General features: G+C 42.3%; 2 protein-coding genes across 2 annotated transcripts; one reads left to right on the top strand and one right to left on the bottom strand.

Moving 5' to 3' along the window:
* Positions 1-18: 18 nt before the first annotated feature.
* Positions 19-11,391, bottom strand: sympk (symplekin). Its single transcript, XM_014128948.3, has 27 exons — positions 11,255-11,391; positions 10,898-11,008; positions 10,717-10,782; positions 10,288-10,341; positions 9,384-9,457; positions 9,139-9,265; positions 8,777-9,026; positions 7,972-8,142; positions 7,521-7,760; positions 7,222-7,373; positions 6,978-7,128; positions 6,562-6,790; positions 6,274-6,424; positions 5,503-5,738; positions 5,315-5,396; positions 5,096-5,209; positions 4,868-5,015; positions 4,612-4,772; positions 4,364-4,472; positions 4,150-4,250; positions 3,650-3,740; positions 3,453-3,554; positions 3,128-3,315; positions 1,342-1,518; positions 1,085-1,180; positions 728-958; positions 19-491 (listed from the first exon to the last, which is right to left on the bottom strand). The coding sequence occupies exons 1-27, from the start codon at positions 11,276-11,278 to the stop codon at positions 324-326; spliced, it is 3,804 nt and encodes a 1,267-aa protein (XP_013984423.1). The 5' UTR covers positions 11,279-11,391; the 3' UTR covers positions 19-323.
* A 526-nt stretch (positions 11,392-11,917) lies between these two features.
* On the top strand, positions 11,918-21,441 carry hnrnpul1l (heterogeneous nuclear ribonucleoprotein U-like 1 like). Its single transcript, NM_001173934.1, is given in 16 exon segments — positions 11,918-11,952; positions 12,389-12,648; positions 12,875-13,231; positions 13,340-13,577; positions 13,682-13,755; positions 15,431-15,570; positions 15,702-15,801; positions 15,923-16,035; positions 16,139-16,405; positions 16,536-16,658; positions 16,749-16,877; positions 18,231-18,399; positions 19,100-19,369; positions 19,458-19,624; positions 20,049-20,258; positions 20,364-21,441. Coding segments are annotated over 15 exon segments (2,700 nt in total). The 5' UTR covers positions 11,918-11,952; positions 12,389-12,425; the 3' UTR covers positions 20,484-21,441.
* The last annotated feature ends 358 nt before the right edge of the window (positions 21,442-21,799 follow it).

Below are 21,799 nucleotides of genomic sequence, written 5' to 3' on the forward strand. Positions count from 1 at the left end.
ACAATAAAAAGACATGGAACAAATAAACAAATCTGTTTTATTTTCATGACAAATACATTTTCTATTAAGGACTTTCTAAAGTAAAATAAATTGTAGTAAATATTTTTCCTGACTAGAGTTCCGCAGTGCATTTCTCAATTTCGACAAATACAAAACTAAGGACACATAACGTAGATATTTTTGGATGACCAAGAATGTGTATTTTCAAGAGGTTCATACAGGTAAGAGCCAGTACAAATACAAAGGTGAAGTCAAAACAATTTCGCAACAGTTCACCCTCGGTTCATTATAGTGTACTTTATGACTTCTCCTTAGATGGAACATCATTCTGCATCTCCTGTGCCAGTCTCAGGTTCTGTGGTACCGTCTTCGGTGACATCTTTTAATTGGTCAGTGACATCTGAAGGTTCAGCAGGTGCCTCCTCCATTGGTTCCTCCACGGTCTCTATAGGATCCAGAGTGGGGTTTTCTTCCACTACTGGCAAATCCACCTGGTAGAAAACATCATTGATTAGAGTTATATTATATACACACACTATCTATATGTAATAATATTTCAGCATGGCTTTTATAAGTGTTATTTTGAAGGGAAGCTCAGTGACTGTAGATTATTCTGCTGGTTGTCAGTTGCAAGACACCAGTTGTGTCAATCTACACCTTTTCAAAACTTTCCACAAATACAACCAACTGCTGTAACGGCGACAAAATGACAATAGTCTCGACTTACCTGCAAAGTGGTGTCTGCAGTTTCCTCTTGACTAGCAGGGGCCGTCTCTCCTTCCTCCATGGGCTCCTCTTCCTCTTTTTTATTTGGCAGATGCTGCTGGACTGCTGGCTCTGGATCTCTCAGCGGTACTGGAATAGGTTCTGCCCGTACTGGAGGGGTTGCAACAGGTGCGAAGGTTGCAACGGGTGCAATGGTTACATTGGGTGCGATGGTTGCAATGGGTGTCTCAACCTGTATGTAGTGAAAGAAGAATAATACAATTAAATAAAAAAGTAAAAGACATAATTAAGAGTTTAGACATGACAATCGTTAGTGACAGACAGACACATAGCCATCTGTTGTTTCTGTGCCCATTACTTGTCTCTCCAATACTACAGGCTGCATGGCCTCTGGTTCTGGCTGCTTGCTGTTGGCCTCCAGGACTGTCATGATGGAGGCGGGAATGTGGGCTTGCTGTAACAACAACCAGGGAAGGTTTTGTTATGAGAGACAGATAAATAGGGAGCTGGATCAGTTTGATAAACAATAGAGAGACTTTCTTACACTGGTGCATTTCATTTGTATGAGCTTAAAATGTCTCCCACTAAAATAAAGAGACAACGTTAGCTAGCTACCTGGTGGGGGGTGAAAGAGTGGACATGCTGTAGAAGAGGTTCCCTCATCTCCGGGCAGCGCTCAAACACACTGGTAAGCTGAGCTGGTGGGAGCTGCAGCAGCACGCTGTAGGACTGCGGCTTGGTCCTCTGGCAGCACTTCACAAAGCCCTCCCACACCTTAGGATACTTCCACACCTGCACAACAAACAGGGACACACATATGTATATACAGTACCAGTCAAAAGTTTGGACACACCTACTCATTCAAGGGGTTTTCTTTATTTTTTACAATTTTCTACATGGTATAATAATAGTGAAGACATCAAAACTATGAAATCACACATGTGGAATAATGTAGTAACCAAAAAAGTGTTAAACAAATCAAAATATATAGCATAGTCATTTACAACATTAACAATGTCTACACTGTATTTGTCAATTAAAATAACATAAAATTGGTCAGAAATACTGTGTAGACATTGTTAATGTTGTAAATGACTATTGTAGCTGGAAACGGCAGATTTTTTTATGGAATATCTACATAGGTGTACAGAGGCCCATTATCAGCAACCATCACTCCTGTGTTCCAATGACATGTTGTGTTAGCTAATCCAAGTTTATCATTTTAAAAGGCTAATTGATCATTAGAAAACCCTTTTGCAATTATGTTAGCAAGGCTGAAAACTGTTGTACTAATTCAAGAAGCAATACAACTGTCTTTCTTTAGACTAGTTGAGTATCTGGAGCATCAGAATTTGTGGGTTTGATTACAGGCTCAAAATGGACAGAAACAAAGATCTTTCTTCTGAAACTCGTCAGTCTATTCTTGGTCTGAGAAATACAGGCTATTCCATGTGAGAAATTGCCAAGAAACTAAAGATCTCGTACAACGCTGTGTACTACTCCCTTCACAGAACAGGGCAAACTGGCTATAACCAGAATAGAAAGAGGAGTGGGAGGCCCTGGTGCACAACTGAGTAAAAGGACAAGTACATTAGAGTGTCTAGTTTGAGAAACAGATGCCTCACAAGTCCTCAACTGGCAGCTTCATTAAATAGTACCCGCAAAACACCAGTCTCAACGTCAACAGTGAAGAGGCGACTCCGGAATGCTGGCCTTCTAGGAAGAGTTGCAAAGAAAAAGCAATATCTCAGACTGGCCAATACAAATAAAAGATTTAGATGGGCAAAAGAACACAGACACTGGACTGAGGAACTCTACCTAGAAGGCCAGCATCCCGGAGTCGCCTCTTCACTGTTGACGTTGAGACTGGTGCTTTGCGGATACTATTTAATGAAGCTGCCAGTTGAGGACTTGTGAGGCGTCTGTTTCTCAAACTAGACACTATAATGTACTTGTCCTTTTGCTCAGTTGTGCACCGGGGCCTCCCACTCCTCTTTCTATTCTGGTTTGATCCAGTTTGCGATGTTCTGTGGAGGGAGTATTACACAGTGTTGTATGAAATCTTCAGTTTCTCGCATGGAATAGCCTTCATTTCTCAGAACAAGAATAGACTGACGAGTTTCAGAAGAAAATGATTTGTTTCTGTTCATTTTGAGCCTGTAATCGAACCCCAAAATGCTGATCAATTTTATGTTATTTTAATGGACAATTCTTTTTGCTTTTCGTAGCAAAAACAAGGAAATTCTGAAGTCACCCCAAACTTTTGAACGGCAGTGTATAACATATAGCAGGTTACCGGCATCCTGTGTTCTTAGACAGCAAAGCCATCAAATCAAGTCGGTGTCTAAATGTTGGCTTAACTGAATGCTCAGTGTAGGAGAAAAACTCCTAGTTTGCTGACCTGCTTGACAATGAGTCGGGACAGGATGTTCATAACGAAGCCTCCCAGGCGGGGGTACATGCTGAGGGACTGGATAACTGTTCTCATCAGCAGAATGGGGAGAGGACTCTGCTCCATCAGCTGCTGCATTACCACAGCCAGGACCTCTGACGTGTACACATTCTTCTCCCCAAAACACAGGTTGGTGGCTGCAGACATGGACACACAAATAATACACTTTGATCAGCTCAGAAATGTTCCAACAGAAAAATATCACTGGTAACAATGTGTAATAGTGTACCAGAGAAAACAAAACTGAATGGTTCTCAGGTAGAAGACAACTTACCTTTTATGATGGACTTCATGTCACACTTTGTTGAGTCAACATTGTGTAAAGAAATTAGAAGCTCGCCAGGGGTGAGAGGAGACATTGAGGAACTACCCTCGCCTAGTAACGAGAGATGACAGCGTTATTACACGTCATTCACACTTGTGACATACACATGTGGACAGCAATCACTGGAAGATGTGATGGGATCTTACTATGCTGGGTTCCCAGGAGACGGTTGAAGACTTCCTTCACCACAATGGGGTTGAGCTTGATAAGCTTGGGAAGAGCCTGGGTCACCTCTTTCTGTACACAGAAACACAGCAGAATCAGGTAGAACTCTGTTTATGATATATCCTGACTGCCTGGTCACTTTTACCGCTACCCATATGTACATACTGTGTTACCTCAATCTCGTACCACTGCACATTGACTAGGTACTGGTACTCCTTGTATATAGCTTTGTTATTGTTTCCATTGTTACGGTTTCCTTTTTTATTTAGCAAATACTTGTCTTACTTTTTAATTCTGCATTGTTGGAACGGGCTTGTAAGTAAGCATTTCACTGCAAAGTCCACACGTGTTGTATTCGGCACAAGTGACCAATAAAATTTGATTTGATCAATGTAACACTGATCCTGTTGTTTTAATGTCTCAGTTATCTCCCTACTGTAGCACTTTGTGAATGACACCATTGTTTCTTTGAGGAACTTACCTTTTCCAGGCCGTTGATGACAGGAATTAGGAAACGAACGTCGGGCACTCGTTTGTGATACAGGTCCCTCACTCTCTCCACCAACTCTGGTGACGGAGGCACTAAGGAAAGACAAGAGTCCATGTAGAAGCTGACATTCCCGTCTCATCTCCCTTTTGCCAAGCACACAGACCATCTGCGAATAAGCTGGGCAGTGGAGTGAAATACACTTTACCTTTATCAGTGAGAATGTGCAGGCAGCGAGTGACCAGAGTCTCTGCTCCTTTAGGACAGTTTTCAACCAACAGCAGAAGCTGTGGAGACTTCATCCCCATTCCACGGATCTATTGGGCAGGGAGAAAACTCACAAACACACACTGGTGGACAAGCAAGCCAAACGGCAGAGAGGACCAAAGACTGGTGCAGGGAGAGTGAAAGGAATTAGACAAAACTAAAGAGAGTGGGTAAGAAGAAGGGGCTTACTGGCTGCTCTATCACTCGAAGCACACTGCGCTTGATGTCAGCAATGGCTTCAGTGTAGACAGAGGCCAGCTCATGAACCAGGCGGTGGTTGAGAGGCAGAAGGGACAGGTAGAGGTACAGACACTGCCTCACTGTGTCCTCTGTCCAGGGGGAGGCCACCTCTGTGGGAGTGAGAGGGACAAACAGACATGGTTAGGTCAGTGGGGAAGAGAGGGACATTGTCGTGTGTGTATAAAAGTTAAACTGGAAGTCAAACCTGTATCCTTGTCAGCCCCAAAAAGTAACGACGGAGGGTTAGGGTGTACGAGGAGCTGCATGTAGTTCAGGGCAAACTTCTCAATATAGTCCCTCAGCTGGTCTTTCTCATACATCCGCTTTATGAAGGACAGGGCATTGGAGCGCACCTGGACAGAAAACAGTTAACTAAAGAAAAACACAAGCCAGCAGCAACAGAGACTCAGTTTTGTTCATTTGACTATGTTACCTTCTCCTTTTCATGTGAGCTGAGATCCAGAAGCACATGGAGGTACTGGAACTGCCTTGAAGGTCGTTTTACAATCAGCTCTTTTAGAGTAGTCATGCCGAGGTACACCCGCGACTGAAACACATTCAACCAAAAACAAAATCACTAGTGTCATGATGACAAAGCTGGTACGTTATTTTAATTATTTGCTCAAGTTTAAAGACAATCAAATGTCATTACCTCATCTTCACAGTACCGTCGTATTACTTCCAAAGCAGATTCTGTAATTAACGGAGCCTCCAGCACAATCTTTGTGAAAAGCCTAGGAGAAGGGATAGAAATGGATAGGAAAGTGGATTAGGTAATTGCTATTTGACTGCGGAGCCCTTTAGCTGGTGTCCACAGAAGAACAACGTAACTGTCCTCACCCATCCCTCTGCTCGGGCTTCTCCTGCAGGCCGGACAGTAGAGTGAAGAGGCAGTGGTCGTAGCTGTCCAACAAGCCAGTGGGCTGCTGACTGAGGTATGTGTTGTACTCCTGGTAAAGAAGAGAGAAGGCCAGGTCGCTCCTGGTCCTAATGTCCTCCAGAATGAACTCCAGCACATCATCCTTCATCATCCCCTCAAACTGAGTCACAAGTCTGGACAGCAGCTTCACGCGCACCTGCCAGGAAGAGTACATATATATTTATATTCCGGACTCAGACGTCACTCGTTCTAATATTTCTAGATTTCTTCATTTGAAGCAGTACAACTAATTATACTGAACTTCACCTCCAGCCAGTTCACCACTTATTCAAAATCAGATTCTGTACTCAAAAGAGGAGACCAAGATCATTTTCTTGGGCATTGATAAAAAAAAACCTTGCTTCAGGTATCATACACATAAGTATGTGATCTTGTGTTTAATCTCACTGTAGTACCATATTGACCATGCGTTCTAATATTTCTAGATTTTTATTGGGGGATTTGCGTGTATTGTTAGATATTACTGCACGGTTGGAGCTAGGAACATAAGTATTTTGTTACACCCACGATAACATCTGCAAAATGTGTACAAGACCAATCAAATTTGACATATGGCTACATCACAGACTCAAATAAGATGTTTGTCTCTTCCTATAGATGTTAGTTACTATGGAAATTGATGCCTTGGTTTATTTCTCTACCGGAGAGGAAGAATGTTTTGAAACACTCACATGGGCCATCCCACTCTGTGCTATAGCTTTTTCTGAGTGCAGGATGCGCTTGACAGCCATGTTGGTCAACTTTTCAAGCTGGGTGTCTGTCAAAGGCTGGATCACATCAGCTAATCTGAACACTTTCCTCTTCCCACTTGCACCAGGTGTTCTAAAAAAAAATCAAATCAAATAAAAGACACAAATGAAACAGTCAGAATGGTTAAATGGCAGAGTGGTTGTAGATGAAGGGGTTGTAGGGTACAGGGTTTGCTTTTATGTGTGATAGTTGTACTGCTGCAGACTCACTTGATCTGTGTGGAGGGGAGGATGGGCTCAGGCAGCCTCTTGACCTGGGGGGCTTCCCCCGTTTCAGTTTGGCTCTTATCTCCATAGCCTCCTCCAACCACAGAGATGGCTTGGCCCATAACTGGTACTTTACGCTTGATGAGCAGGTCTTTGGAGGACTCCCCTATGCCTTCATCCATGCCCTCCTCCTTTCCAGCTTTCTCATCTCGTGCTTTGCACTGCTCCAGTCCTAAGGGATAGATTGGAGAAGGTTTGAAACAGATTTTATTAGAATTAAGAATTTGGAGAACAGATTTTCAGAAATGAAAATCAACATTTCCATCTTTGAAATCTGTGAATTGGATGGCCCATTGTGCTCAGTCATTTTGCTATCTTTATTTCCTTGTTCTATTTCCTTCCGCCTCTCTCTCTCTAACCTGGTCCAACTCCAGCTGCTGTCATCTGAGTGGCCATCATTCTGGCCAAGTGTTTGATTTGGGCATCTGTTCCTGCAGACTCCACTGGTGTGTATGTGGCCTGGAAGGACGCTGGCATGACATCAGGCAAGTACACCATGCTGATTAGAACCTGTATGTGGAAGAGGAACACAAGCATGAGAATGGCCCTCACATCCTCCAGGTGTCAAAAATGAATAAATCACATTCTACCACAGCAGTTTACCAGATTGGCCACGTTCTCTGGGGAGAGCAGGGGGCGCAAGAACTCTGCAGTGAGGTCGATTGCTGACTGGGCTACTGGTACAGAGGAGGGCTTGGAGATGGAAGGGGGGGCTGGCTCTTCTTTATCTTCATCATCTTCTATAAGAGCGGGCTCTGAAAGTAAGACAACATTAGATTACAGATCTAGCATATGGAACCGCAGGTTGATTCTGGATTTATGGGGTGTGGAGGTGTCAACTAGGTACTTCTAAAAAAGGTATCAGTCTGAATGGTAACTGGTGCAATATCTTTACAACTAACCAATCTTGAGCTTTTTGCCCTCTGTGTAGGGCTCATGGCGGGGCCTTTTGCGCGGTTCACGTGGGGCTGGCGTGTTGCGGGTTATTTCATTCTGGGACATCCCCAGGTCTAGGAGCAGAGTGCTGATTTGGCCCTGGAACTCCAGGCTGCAGGGGTGCTTGAGCACTGCCATCAGGTGTAACTTCAGATTCTTGCGTACACTGCTCACCTGAGACTTGGCCAGCGTTGGGGGTAGGTTGGCTACAAAAACAAGTGAAATATGATTTAACTTATACTGAACTTCACCTCCAGCCAGTTCACCACTTATTCAAAATCAGATTCTGTACTCAAAATAGGAGACCAAGATCAATTTCTAGGGCATTGATAAAGAAATAAAAATGAACTTTGCTTCAGATATCATACACATAAGCTTGTGATCTTGTGTTTAATCTCACTGTAGTACCATACTGACCATGCAGAGTCTCATAAGCCTGGACCACTTCAGACATAAACATTGGCCTCTGTCGGGCCAGTGTGGCCAGAGAACCCAGGGCTGTGGTCAGGTTGATGCTGGAGATAGCAGGGTGGACCATGAACTTCAGAAGCTGCTCCAGCGCAGACTTGCCCTCCCCACACAGGGTATCTTAGGAAGACATTGCAGACATTGTGTAAGGTGCATCAAGACATGTAGAGACAGCAATGCTACATTTAAGCAATAAAGCACGAGTGGGTGTGGTATATGGCCAATATATCACGGCTAAGTGATGTTCTTATTCACGACGCAACGCGGAGTGCCTGGATACAGCCCTTAGCCGTGGTATATTGGCCATATACCACAAACCCCCGAGGTGCGTTATTGCTATTATAAACTGGTTACCAATGTAATTAGAGCAGTAAAAATAAATGTTTTGCCATACGGTCTGTTATAAATTGGGTGGTTTGAGCCCTGAATGATGATTGGCTGAAAGCCGTGGTATATCAGACCATATACCACAGGTATGACAAAAGTTATTTTTACTGCTCTAATTACGTTGATAAATAGTTTATAATAGCAATGCGTCGTGGATAACAGCAGCCCTTAGCCGTGGTATATTGGCCATATACCACACCCCCTCGGGCCTTATTGCTTAAATATACCACGGCTGTCAGCCAATCAGTATTCAAGGCTCAAACCACCCAGTTTATAATCCTGCACAACACATTGGTGAAAACTCAACTGAAAATGTATGTATGTAAAGCTTTAAAATGTCACAGTAAAGAAAATCATCCCCTCTCACCGTAGCGGATATAGGCATGGTCTTTTGAGATTTTATCCAGGCTGATGTCTCCCTCTTGGCGCTTGGGAGTGTCAGAGTCTGACGTCCTCGGTGAAAGAGTGATGATGAGAGACTCTGTGAACTTGATAGCATGAGTGCGGACTCCATCGTTGTCAACTTCCAGCATAGCCAGAACATCCTCCTTCATCTGAGTCACCATGTCCCAGCATGCTTCCTGCATGTCTGACATGGTCTTGGAACGCACAAACCACTGGCATAGAAAACAAACAAGCCTCAGTACAGCACACAGCAACACACATGGGTACATAATATGGGTTGAATGGGATAACAATGAGAAGGCATTGATTCATGAAAGTGTGTACCTGCAGTGCCACTTTGTAGAGCTGAGTGAGTGTGAGGATAGCCTTCTTCACCACATTGACACTTTCGTCCTTCAGCAGCATGTTCAGGTTGGCAATCAGTTTAAGCAGGAGCTCGTTGTCCCTCTTACTGTTAAGACAAAAACAACCCAAGTTAAAAATATCACATTTATTGAACACGACTATCGTGAACTTGATATTCTAACAACTGTTCTATATATGTGTGTGTGAGACTGATGAACACTTACCATGCTTCCTCAATGAAGCCAATGACAAACTTTCTTACTTCCATTGACTTATCTGTCTGAAAGGCTATGATCTCCTACAGACACAGGGTGACAATGAGAGAGAGAGAGCGCATTTTACACTTAAACAATAAGGCCTGACGGGGTGTGGTATATGGCCAATATACCACAGCTAAGGGCTGTTCTTATTCACGACGCAACGCAGCGTGCCTGGATACAGCCCTTAGCCATGGTATATTGGCCATATACCACAAACCCCAGAGGTGCCTTATTGTTATTATAAACTGGTTATACGGTCTGATATAGCACGGCTTTCAGCAAAATCAGCATTCAGAGCTCGAACCACCCAGTTTATAAAAGTGCTTTTGCAACTGGTGTTAACCTAGCTGAGGAACGCTCAACTTTGGTATATTATATCGAGGCGGAGTTGGTCGCACGGTTTGCTAGCAACAACATTGCGTCACCATCAGTCAATACTTGTAAAAATGACAATTCTGAAAAAGCTTACCTGTACCTATGTTTCTCCGCAGTCCTTTCGCAGGGTGCTGAAATTCATACTTTTAATAAAAACTTATTGAATACAACCAACGACTTTTTCCTCATGTGTTGCACAACTCTGAATCTCAGCTTACGTGGTATGTCAAGGCCACTACGTCTCCAGTTGAGCAACACAAATTAGGAAAAAGTCAGTGGTATTCGATAAAATTTATACAAGACAAACATAGGTACAGGTAAGCATTTTCAGAATTGACATTTCTACAAGTATCGACTGATGGTGACTCAATGTTGTTCCTAGCAAATTGTGCAACCAGTTATCAAAACTCAACTCCGCCCTCGATACAAGAGAACGGAGCTGAGCGTTCCTCAGCTAGTGGTAACCAATATACAGTTATAACTACATACTTACATCTAAGAAATTGTCAAGTAAAGAGGGGTCCTTGTTGATGATCAGTTCCTGGACCTGAATAATGAAAATACACTTATAAATATTATATATATATATTAAAATAATTATAATAATTGCCGTTATTTAACTAGGCAAGTCAGTTAAGAACATTCTTATTTACAATGACGGCCTACCGGCGAACAGTGGGTTAACTGCCTTGTTCAGGCGCAGAATGACAGATTTTTATCTTGTCAGCTCGGGGATTCAATCCAGCAACCTTTCGGTTACTGGCCCAACGCTCTAACCACTAGACTACCTGCCGCCCCATATATATTACAGGTCTGAAGAAAAGGGTAGAATGTATAGCCGTCCGAACATTCCTATATGATCTCTTGAAGGAGCTTATTACTGATGGCCTTATACTGGCCTGCCAGAGAGCTGATCACAAACCTGTTTGAGAACCGTCAGTTTGCTGTCTGTAGCAATAAGAGCTGCTTGGTTCAGGAGATCAACAACCTGTGGGTTGAGAACAGACAATCAGGTACATATGTTGGAACTATCAAACATAGATAATTTGACACGATTTTATTCAAATATGGACCAAATCATTCCAAGGGTTGTTCGGGGATACCTTTTCACTGGTGGTCATATCGACAATAGCCGTGTCCTCGTCTTCATTGAAAAACTGTGATGCCACACTGGTCCTCACACCAGCACTTTCTCCGTTATTTGCGGCCATCTCCTAAACATACACGGAAACAAAGTTAAATTAAATAACAACATTAAATTAACTTACTAGTTAGTTACATGCTATGAAAAAATAAGAGCAAACCCTGGCGCACTTTGGTTAGAAACAGAAAACGTTAGCTACCAACCATAACGTTAGCCGGCAATGCTAGTTAGGTGACGGACGTTAGCCGTCACCTGCCCTGCAAAATAACTTTACTGACAACAACAATTACAGCAGAAAATGAGGCAAACACATTACCTTATTAGATCCTTTATTATTCATAAATTAAATGCACTGGTGAAACAAGGGCGCAACTTCGCTAATACACCGCCATATTTGGTGGAAGTACTAATAATGCTGCTGTGCAACAAAAGCTTCCCTCGGCTGCAACAACGGTTGGGTGTTTTATGTTCCCTTTTACGCATAACTAGATAAATTTACCAGACAAATTGGCAAATCTCTAGGATTTTAAACCTCTGAACCTATTATATTTATATACAGATGTTTTATTTATGCTTTTATGTGCAAAATTGTAGCCTATAGAAGGACACGTGAGGTAAACCCATACAACTTGTAAAGGGTTGCAAACTGTACATTAAAAAAAAAACACTTGTCGGGATATAAAAAAATAAAATACAATACACCAAAGGTACTGATAGCCAACCCATTCATCTGTCTGAACCATAGACCTAACATAATAACGTATCTATTTAACTGCTTGCAATAATTGTATTACGCTGTAACAAACAGCAACCCTTCCTTGCCCTCTGCTGCCTGTAGAGAGGCACAGCAACTGGAACACTGTTGTTCAAATATTACCTACAAGGCCTCTAGCCAATCACGGAGCAGACGGCAAGCGCTAACCTTTTCTGGCTACAACAGAATCGTCCATTTTGTTTCAGTTGAGTTGGTCGCTGCATGAATCAAGCAAGGAAATTAAAAGAGTGAGAAAAGAGGTTAGTAATGTACGCTAGTGTATTTTGGATGTAAACTCGCATGATTTACAAATAGTAGCGACGCTAGCTATCATGCACATATGTTTGTATACAGCTAGCTAGCTATGACGTTTCAGAATCCGTTGTTTTGGTGTCCGACCTTAGGTGACTATCCTGTAAGAATGTGCCTAGTTGCTAATGCTAACTACCGGTAGTTGGCAGGCAATACCGGCGTAGCAAAGACCGTAGTGAAGTCTATAATGTAACTAGGAACTAGCTAGTTTAATGAAAACTGTTGGCTTTGGACCTATGCGTTTTGCCGTGGATTGTATGTTTCTGTTAACGGGAGCGATGTCCATGTAAGATTTTGTAATGCAACGAAATGGCTACAGTAGCAAACATTACCAATGCTAGGCGTCTACTAAACTACATTCCTTGTCTGTAAACTAATTTACAGATTGGGATTTCTGATCACTGAATAAGTTGCATGAAAGATGAGTGGAATCAATGTGAAGAAGCTCAAAGTCAACGAGCTGAAAGAGGAACTTCAGCAGCGAGGCCTGGATACTCGTGGGCTGAAGGCGGATCTTGTCATAAGGTTGCAATCAGCACTTGAGGCCGAGGCTGCAGGTGAAGAGGGCGGGCCACCGACTGCTGATGCTGGGGGGGATGAGGAACACGATATTGGCGCAGATGGCGACGACTACTCAGATGAAGGTAAACAAATATTTAGGCGTTTCTATGAGTATGTAGACAGTTGTACGATTGCATTGGTAGAGCCACGTTGACTGTTCACAGATTTTCCGTTTTTAAATGGGGGTGGTACTGTTTGTGTCAACGTGACTAGTGGGCTGTCAATTGTAAACATGCGGGTGAAACTTCTGTTTTACCAAAGTTGTAAATCAAGCAGGTTTTGATACTGACACTATGTTTTCCATACTAGTTAAAGATGATGGGGAAGAAGACCAAGATGGCGAGGACGATGAAGTACAGTTTGTCCCGCAGGCTAAAGAAGAAAAGTTTAATGAGGAGAAAGGTGATGGTGAACAGAGTGAAGATGAGCAGGAAGAAGACAGCCGGGATGGGGCACAGGAAGACAGCCGAGAAGGGGCACAGGTGTTAGAACCAGAGAGAGCAGAACCAGAGATGGAGGAACCAGAGCCACCACAACCAGAACCTGTGCAGCCAGAGCCACCACAACCAGAGGCTATGAAACCTGAACCGGTGCAACCAAAGCCAGTGGAACCAGCATCAATTGAGCCTGAAGCAAAGCATGTGGAGATGTCTGAAATTAAGCCAGGTCAGTAATAACATAATTCAAATGAACAGATTAGTGCTTAGTATATTCTCTTAATTCACCCTGCTGCTCACGCTGTAATTATTGACAACATTGTCCTCTTTGGTACAGATGAGTTTGTGATGAAAGCAGAGTTGAAAAAAGAGGCAGATGAACCTCAGCAGCAGGAGCAGTTGAAGAAGGAGCCAAAGCAGCCAGAGGAACATCTTCCAGATGCTGCCAATGAATGCGAGGCCATGGAGGCTGAGCAGGTGAGCCAAGCCAAAACGGAGGATGACCGATGCAACCGTAAGAGGCCATACGATGAAGGCCGTGGCTATGGCTATTATGAACACCGAGAGGAAAGAAGGTAAGTGTGGGGGAACAGGGTTGAAAACTACTTCACTAAAGTGCCTTAAAAACATTCTTCCGAACTATACCCCTAGCTTATGCTCCACGCTCTTGCGCACACAGGGCACGTTCTCCACAGCCCCCAGCAGAGGAAGAGGAAGAAGATTTTGATGACACTCTTGTGGCTATTGATACGTGTAAGTGAATGTACTGTTTGATTTGTGTTGAATGGTTTATTGTGTGCATTAACAACATACAGTTGAAGTCGGAAGTTTACATACACCTAGGTTGGAGTCATTAAACACATTTTTCAACCACTCCGCAAATTTCTTGTTAACAAGCTATAGTTTTGGCAAGTTGGTTAGGACATCTACTTTGTGCATGACACAAGTTATTTTTCTAACAATTGTTTACAGACAGATTATTTCACTTATATTTCACTGTATCACAATTCCAGTGGGCCAGAAGTTGACGGAGCCTTTAAACAGCTTGGAAAATTCCAGAAAATGATCTCATGGCTTTAGAAGCTTCTGATAGGCTAATTGACATAATTTTGAGTCAATTGGAAGTGTACCTGTGGCTGTATTTCAAGGCCTACCTTCAAACTCAGTGCCTCTTTACTTGACATTGTGGGAAAATCAAAAGAAATCAACCAAGACCTCAGAAAAATATTGTAGACTTCCACAAGTCTGGTTCATCCTTGGGAGCAATTTCCAAACGCCTGAAGGTACCACGTTCATCTGTACAAACAATAGTACGCAAGTATAAACACCATGGGACCATGCAGCCATCATACCGCTCAGGAAGGAGACGTGTTCTGTCTCCTAGAGATGAACGTACTTTGGTGCCGAAAAGTGCCAATCAATCCGAGAACAACAGCAAAGGACCTTGTGACGATGCTGGAGGAAACAGGTACAAAAGTATCTATATCCACAGTAAAACGAGTCCAATATCGACATAACCTGAAAGGCCGCTCAGCAAGGAAGATGCCACTGCTCCAAAACCGCCATAAAAAAGCCAGACTACGGTTTGCACACGGGGACAACGATCATACTTTTTGGAGAAATGTCCTCTGGTCTGATGAGACAAAAATAGAGCTGTTTGGCCATAATGACCATCATTATGTATGGAGGAAAAAGGGGGAGGCTTGCAAGCCGAAGAACACCATCCCGACCGTGAAGCATGGGGGTGGCCACATCATGTGGTGGGGGTGCTTTGCTGCAGGAGGGACTGGTGCACTTCACAAAATAGATAGCATCATGAGGCGGGAAATTTATGTGGATATATTGAAGCAACATCTCAAGACATCACTCAGGAAGTTAAAGCTTGGTCGCAAATGGGTCTTCCAAATGGACAATGACCCCAAGCAAACTTCCAAAGTTGTGGCAAAATGGCTTAAGGACAACAAAGTCAAGGTATTGGAGTGGCCATCACAAAGCCCTGACCCCAATCCTATAGAAAATGTGTTGGCAGAACTGAAAAAGCGTGTGTGAGTAAGGAGGCCTACCAACCTGACTCAGTTACACCAGCTGTTAGGAGGAATGGGCCAAAATTCACCCAATTTATTGTGGAAAGCTTGTGGAAGGCTACCCAAAATGTTTGACCCAAGTTAAACAATTTAAAGGCAATCATTGGGAATGTGATGAAAGAAATAAAAGCTGAAACAAATCATTCTCTCTACTATTATTCTGACATTTCACATTCTTAAAATGAAGTGGTGATCCTAAATGATCTAAGACAGGGAATTTTTACTAGGATTAAATGTCAGGAATTGTGAAAAGCTGAGTATAAATGTATTTGGCTAAGGTGTATGTCAGCTTCCGGCTTCAACTGTATTTATTTACCTTTGGGGTATGGTTTTGTTTTTCACAGATAATTGCGATCTGCACTTCAAGGTATCACGTGACCGGTATAGTGGATACCCGCTCACCATCGAAGGTTTTGCATACCTGTGGTCAGGTGCACGAGCTTCCTATGGCGTCAACAAAGGGCAAGTCTGCTTTGAAATGAAGGTATTTCCTGATTAAATTAAGTTGCATTTCACTTAGGCGCTTTGTAGATGGAATATTCAGGTTGTGTTTTCCGATTGAGGAGGCTCATCGATTTGAGTAAATATGAATTTGGTGCATGTTTTGTTATCCAGATAAACGAGGAGATCTCTGTGAAGCACCTTCCCAGCAGTGAGCCTGATCCACATGTAGTGCGCATTGGCTGGTCCTTGGATACCTGCAACACCCAGCTCGGTCAGTTTGTGAAAATGCTTCTGTACTAGAGCTGGAATATTTTGCATTGTCTCATTGTTATTATAGATATTTTATGCGATTTGCAACTAACACAAGCTCATTGTTTTTGACTCTATACCAGGTGAAGAACAATTCTCTTATGGCTATGGAGGAACTGGCAAGAAATCTTCAAATTGTAAATTTGAGGATTACGGGGAAAAGTTTTGTGAAAATGATGTCCTTGGATGCTACATTGTAAGTATTTGTGATAGTACAGAAGATTCACTTAGATTCATCTGCCTAAGAAAAGCTGAGTACTCAATAAGCCTAAATGTTTTCCTCTCCATATCTGGTTCAGGACTTCGATAGTGGTGATGAAGTGGAGATGGCGTTCTCAAAGAACGGCAAGTGGCTGGATGTGGCCTTCCGTGTGTCACGGGAGGAGTTAGCTAAACAGCCACTCTTTCCCCACGTTCTTGTGAAGAACTGTGCAATTGAATTTAACTTTGGCCAGAAAGAGGAACCCTTCTTCCCCCTGCCCGAGGGATACACCTTCATTCAAAACGTCCCTCTGGAAAACAGGATACGGGGAACAGTTGGGCCTGCAACCAAGGCTGACTGTGAGGTGAGTGTCTGCCATAGTGGTTCATTGAGTGGATTGTTGATTTGGATCATTAGACTAGATTCCTTCTGTCGTCAGTAGCTGTGAGATGCCAGGACCAATTCCTCATGTTTGTCTCTTGTTTTTACCTCAGCTCTTGATGATGGTTGGCCTGCCTGCATCTGGGAAAACCACCTGGGCCTCAAAGCACGCGACAGAGCACCCTGCAAAGAAATACAACATCCTGGGCACCAATGCCATAATGGAGAAGATGAAGGTCAGTTATCTTTGTTTGAACACAGAATCCTTCAGTCTTGGTCTTTAGTGTCAAGTTCCCCACTAACGTAATGAAAACCTCCACCCTCAGGTGATGGGACTGCGTCGTCAGAAGAACTATGCTGGTCGCTGGGATGTCCTGATCCAGCAGGCCACACAGTGTCTGAACAGGTTGATCCAGATCGCTGCCCGCAAGAAGCGTAACTACATCCTGGATCAGGTATCTACTGTCTGATTTCTCACCCCATTCTATGTTAATGTGCTCAACCTCCCGCCCACTGCTGTTCACTGATGCACATGTCCATTAATGCACTCTTTGATATACTGTCTCTAGTGTAGAAGCCTTGATCAACAACTCTTGGAAGTTATCACACTTTTCATTGTCCTGAACATGCTGCTGAAATCATTATTTCTGTTTTCGCTTAAATGAAAGCAGTATTGACATTGTATGTTTTTACTCAATATTTTTTATTTCCTCTCTGTATGTCCTGTTGAAAAAGAGCTCTAAGCTGTACAAATAGTCCATGTCTATAATAAGATGTTGAAAAACAAGTAAACACTGCCGGGTGGTGAGTAAGAAATACACCTTCTGTTGTTCGTTAACTGTAAGATTAGTTCAAGTTCAAACTCACATCACCTTTGATGTAAGATAGCTGATTTATACATACAGACAGCATATGGAACTTTTGAATGTTGTATGTAAAATGAATAAAACATTAAGGTAAGTGAAAACTAACATGTTTGAATTTTCAGGGCCTTTGCTCAAGTTACTCGAGGTAGGTAAGGTCTTGGACATTCTTATGGGTGCCATGGAATTAGTGAGTATTGACAGGTAGGTAGTGTATGTTGTTATTGTCATGACAGATGGACTATTGACAAACAGGTAAGTTCAGGTAAGTAAATAGGGGGACCCTGTTATTGTAGGCAAGATATTACGCAGCTTTATAAACTATTAATTGTTGGTTTATTCAGCAAGTTACATTAAATCAATGACAGCACAGAGAATAGTTTGAAAAGCAGTACATTGATTGCCCTAAAAGGGTTTATCTGGAGACAATTCAATTGATTTTCCAGATGTTTTTCTTATGTTAATTGTATGGAGGTGAATGTGAGCTCTGTGGAAGAAGGGATTAACAGGAACATTCAGCTATTTGCTCAACCTTGTAAGAGTGAGCTGTCAATATGGCAAAAATAGATTCAAAGATGGAACATATTTAAAGATGCTACTATTCTTTTGTAATGTAGTATTTTGCATTTTAAGTAGCTAACGTTCTTAGCTCTTCATTGGAAACGTTGACCAGTTGAGAACTTGCAAGAATTAACCCAATAGATGGCTAACATGGGTCCCCAAAGTTCTTTCTCACAGGAAATGCATTCCAGACACAATGGTAAGTTGTGAGAGACAACCATATGTAGTTCCAGAACAGTAAATATAGGCATGAAGAAAAAAAAAACTCTCACTTTCATCATTGCAGGAATCCAATTTCCGTCCTATGGAACGCAAAGCTGTAACAAAACCAGACAAGTGAACAATAATGAACAGCTTCTACTTCTTTCTTGTCAACTTTGCTAGACAAATGTATATGGATCAGCCCAGAGACGAAAAATGCGTCCTTTTGAAGGTTTTCAACGCAAGGCTATTGTAATTTGTCCCACGGACGAGGATTTAAAAGAGCGAACGTTAAAGCGAACTGATGAGGAAGGGAAGGATGTGCCCGATCATGCCGTATTAGAAATGAAAGGTAGGAATTCCATGGATAACAAAATTTAAAGACAATGCATTTCCTATGTATTTTTATTTTTTTTATTTTATGGAAACTTGGAAGATCCCAACCGTCCCCTTCCCCTCAGAGAGCTATTCCCACTTTCCCCCTATCATCCATCATTCTCTTATTTGAACCATTTCTGTCAAACTTCTCGTTCATCTATTTAGCACTGCAAACTCAGGGTGACGTCCATTTCAAGTGTTGGTTTTGATTCTGACCCTTGAAGGATGAGATTTTAATAGATGATCTATTTAAATTTTAAACAAAACCATTGGCAGTGCAATTTCCAGTACCAAGGGAGGGAAATATTAAACATTTATCACTTAAGAACTGAGGACATAGGCGTCCATAGGCTATGCTTGTGATTTGCAGTTGCAAAATTTCCCCTATCTACATATTCATAACTCTCCTTAGTTTTGCTATTTTATTTTTCTCCTCTATTTCCTTGTCCTCCCTAAACTGGAGCAAATTCTCCCCTGTCCCTTGAGGTAATGTTTTGCTCCAATTCTGGTGCAACTCCACTCTCTCACCTAACATGTATTCTCCCCCACTTCCCTCTTTTCCCTTTCTACCCCTTCCTAGTATAGTCTATCAGATAGTAATAATGATTTTCTTTGTCTTTCGACGGCGCCGCTATACTCGTCCTGACAACGTCCAACCCCTCTGCTTCCTGTAGCCAACTTTGTGCTCCCAGAAGCTGGTGAGTTTCTTGACAACGTGACCTTCATCGAGCTTCAAAAAGAAGAGGCTGACACGCTGGTGAAGCAGTACAACGAGGAGGGCCGCAAGGCCGGCCCACCCCCTGACAAACGCTTCGACAACCGCCAAGGAGGTTTCCGTGGTCGCGATGCACCTTATCAGCGCTATGACAACCGTGGTGGCTCTCAAGGAGGAAGGGGAGGTTACCAGAGTCGTGGTGGACCCCAAGGTGGCAACTTCAGAGGAGGTGAGGAGCAAGGTTTCTGCTCAACTGTTTTGTTTTTCTAAATTTGTGTTGTGAGCCTACTTAACTTCCTGCCCTTTATACATGACAGGCTATAACCGTGGAGGCTACCAGCAGAACCGTTGGGGAGGCAACCGTGATGGCGCAGCAGGAGGGCAACATGGCTACAACCGCAACCAACAATCTGGAGGGAGCTACAATCAACACCGCCAAGGACAATATAACAAGGGAGCCACTGGCAGTTACAGCCAAGGACAGGTAAGCTGTCTAATATATTGGTTACTTTGTTTTTTAAGGGGAATCTTCACACATTTTTCAACTTCATATTCATCGTCTCCAGTACCACCCCAACATCATGTGAAAATGCCGTGTTTATGTTTTGTAGTAAAACGGATAATGACATCATCAACCAATTAGTAGGCAATGCCTACTCACAATTGGTCAAAGTCACACGACTTGCACTCATGATGTAATTGGAAACACTTATCTTCCTATCTTACAACAAAACATAGAAATGCACCATTTTCACATGTTGATGTTGGGGTGGTGCTGGAGATAATGAATATGAAGTTGCAAAATGTTGGTGTTTCCCTTTAATGGCATCTCCTTACATGTGGTTCTTCCCCTGTCAACACTTCACCAGTCCTTCCAACTTTCTGACATTGTATGTGTTAACTTGTAGCCACAGACATACAATCAGGGCTACAATCAAGGCTACAATCAAGGCAACTACAACCAGGGTTACAACTACGGCAACTACAGCCAGTACCCAGGTTACAGCCAGAGCTATAGCCAAACTCCTGCTGCTCCTGCCGCTGCTGCTGCTGCTCCTGCCGCCACTGGACAGACCTACAGCCAGCAGCAGCAGAACTACAACCAGCAGTATCAACAGGTGACTAACTAGTTTCTTAGGTTGGCCCATATATCAACGTTAACCTGTCACCTGTCTAAAACTCACTTCATAATGTCTTGCTCTCTTTCCCTCTCTCTGATCCAGTATGCACAGCAGTGGCAGCAGTATTACCAGAACCAGAGCCAATGGAATCAGTACTACAGCCAATACGGCAACTATGGCAACTACAGCCAGGGTTCTCAGGGCTCCCAGGGCACGCAGTAGGTCTACAGTAGTGCACTGATGAGACGGATCCATTCCCTGAGCAGCATTCCATTGCTTATCCTGCCTGCAGGCTACACCTGTCTTTTCGTCCTCATCCATCATCTCCTTAATGATTAGTCTTCCCTTTCTTATAGCTAACATTTTCAAGGTTTTCTTTTCAGGGTCTAGTGGTTTTTCTCCCTGCCTTTCTGGTATAGGATTTATTTTTTAATGTCACGCCACAACATTAGCATTGTTTTTGCAGTAGGTCCTGCAACCATTTAGTAACATACAGCTTATTTGTCTTGCCTGTTTGTAGACCCTGGCTATTTTAAATGAGCAACAGTAGTGTAGTTTAACATGCATATGTAGTACACTTTTCAGTGTTGTGCAGTGAATGTTTATTAGAGCTCATAAAAGGTAGCTGGGATTTGCATGTGTACATTTCAATGTGTTTTTAAGAGAGATGGAAGATTGTAGGACATTTTGTTTTTTGTTTTAATATTTTGCTGTTTACGCGTCATTTTTAGTTTTAGATGTTAGATCAAAGAACCATACATTTTAAAGAAATTGGTGTAGAGTCTGGACTAATTATATATATATACAAAAAAATGTATCTTCAACTGTTGAGGTTTTGATTTAATCCATTAATATTTTGCCCATATTTATTGAAATTGAAGTCTTGAAGACAAACATTTTGATTACTTTTTTCTATAACCTGTATAAAGAGAGCTTGTAAAACAACATTTACCAAAATGTATTGTTTCACACCATTTAAAACGTTCTGTAACAGTGGTGGTCATCTATTGTCCCTCCAACTTGTTTTTCCAATCTTTGTGATCATTAACTAGTTTCATGTGTGGTTGTAAAACTTTTTTATACCATATACCATGTATGTAAAACAGTATCTGCATGTGGTTCTGTGTTAAATCAAAACTTACTCTTTTTGTATTTGAGAATAAAATCTGAAGACTTTGTCTCTAGTTTTTATTTATTTTTCTGTCTTGTTTCTTGATTACTGGTCACAAGTTGAGATTTTAATTATGGATCATTACAAGACCCACATAGCTATAACAACATATACTGTTAATTAACCCCTTGCAGCTGTGGCTATAACATTTGAAACCTGTTTTAAAGGCACAGTGTAAAGGAGTAAAACAGTGCAGAATAACGCCTTTAGGTAACGGATATTATAATAAAATGTCCCAATGCATGATAATTATTCTAATTTACCTACAGAAATTAACAGCTCCACTGGCTATTTCATCTATGCATATGTCCTGTAATGTGTTATTCATAAAATGTGACATTCGCATCGATGCATCAAAGTGGATTGT

The sequence above is a fragment of the Salmo salar genome, chromosome 11 (genome assembly GCF_965601325.2).
Source record: "Salmo salar chromosome 11, fSalSal1, whole genome shotgun sequence".
Taxonomy (NCBI): domain Eukaryota; kingdom Metazoa; phylum Chordata; class Actinopteri; order Salmoniformes; family Salmonidae; genus Salmo; species Salmo salar.

Bases quoted from the DNA above. Each gene is read 5' to 3' on its own strand.
- sympk (XM_014128948.3), bottom strand. From the start codon at position 11,278: ATGAATAATAAAGGATCTAATAAG. The intron at 10,342-10,716 runs GTTTGTGATCAG...TTCATTATTCAG, and splicing joins AACTGACGGTTCTCAAACAG to GTCCAGGAACTGATCATCAA. The intron at 492-727 runs GTAAGTCGAGAC...GTTTTCTACCAG, and splicing joins CTGCAGACACCACTTTGCAG to GTGGATTTGCCAGTAGTGGA.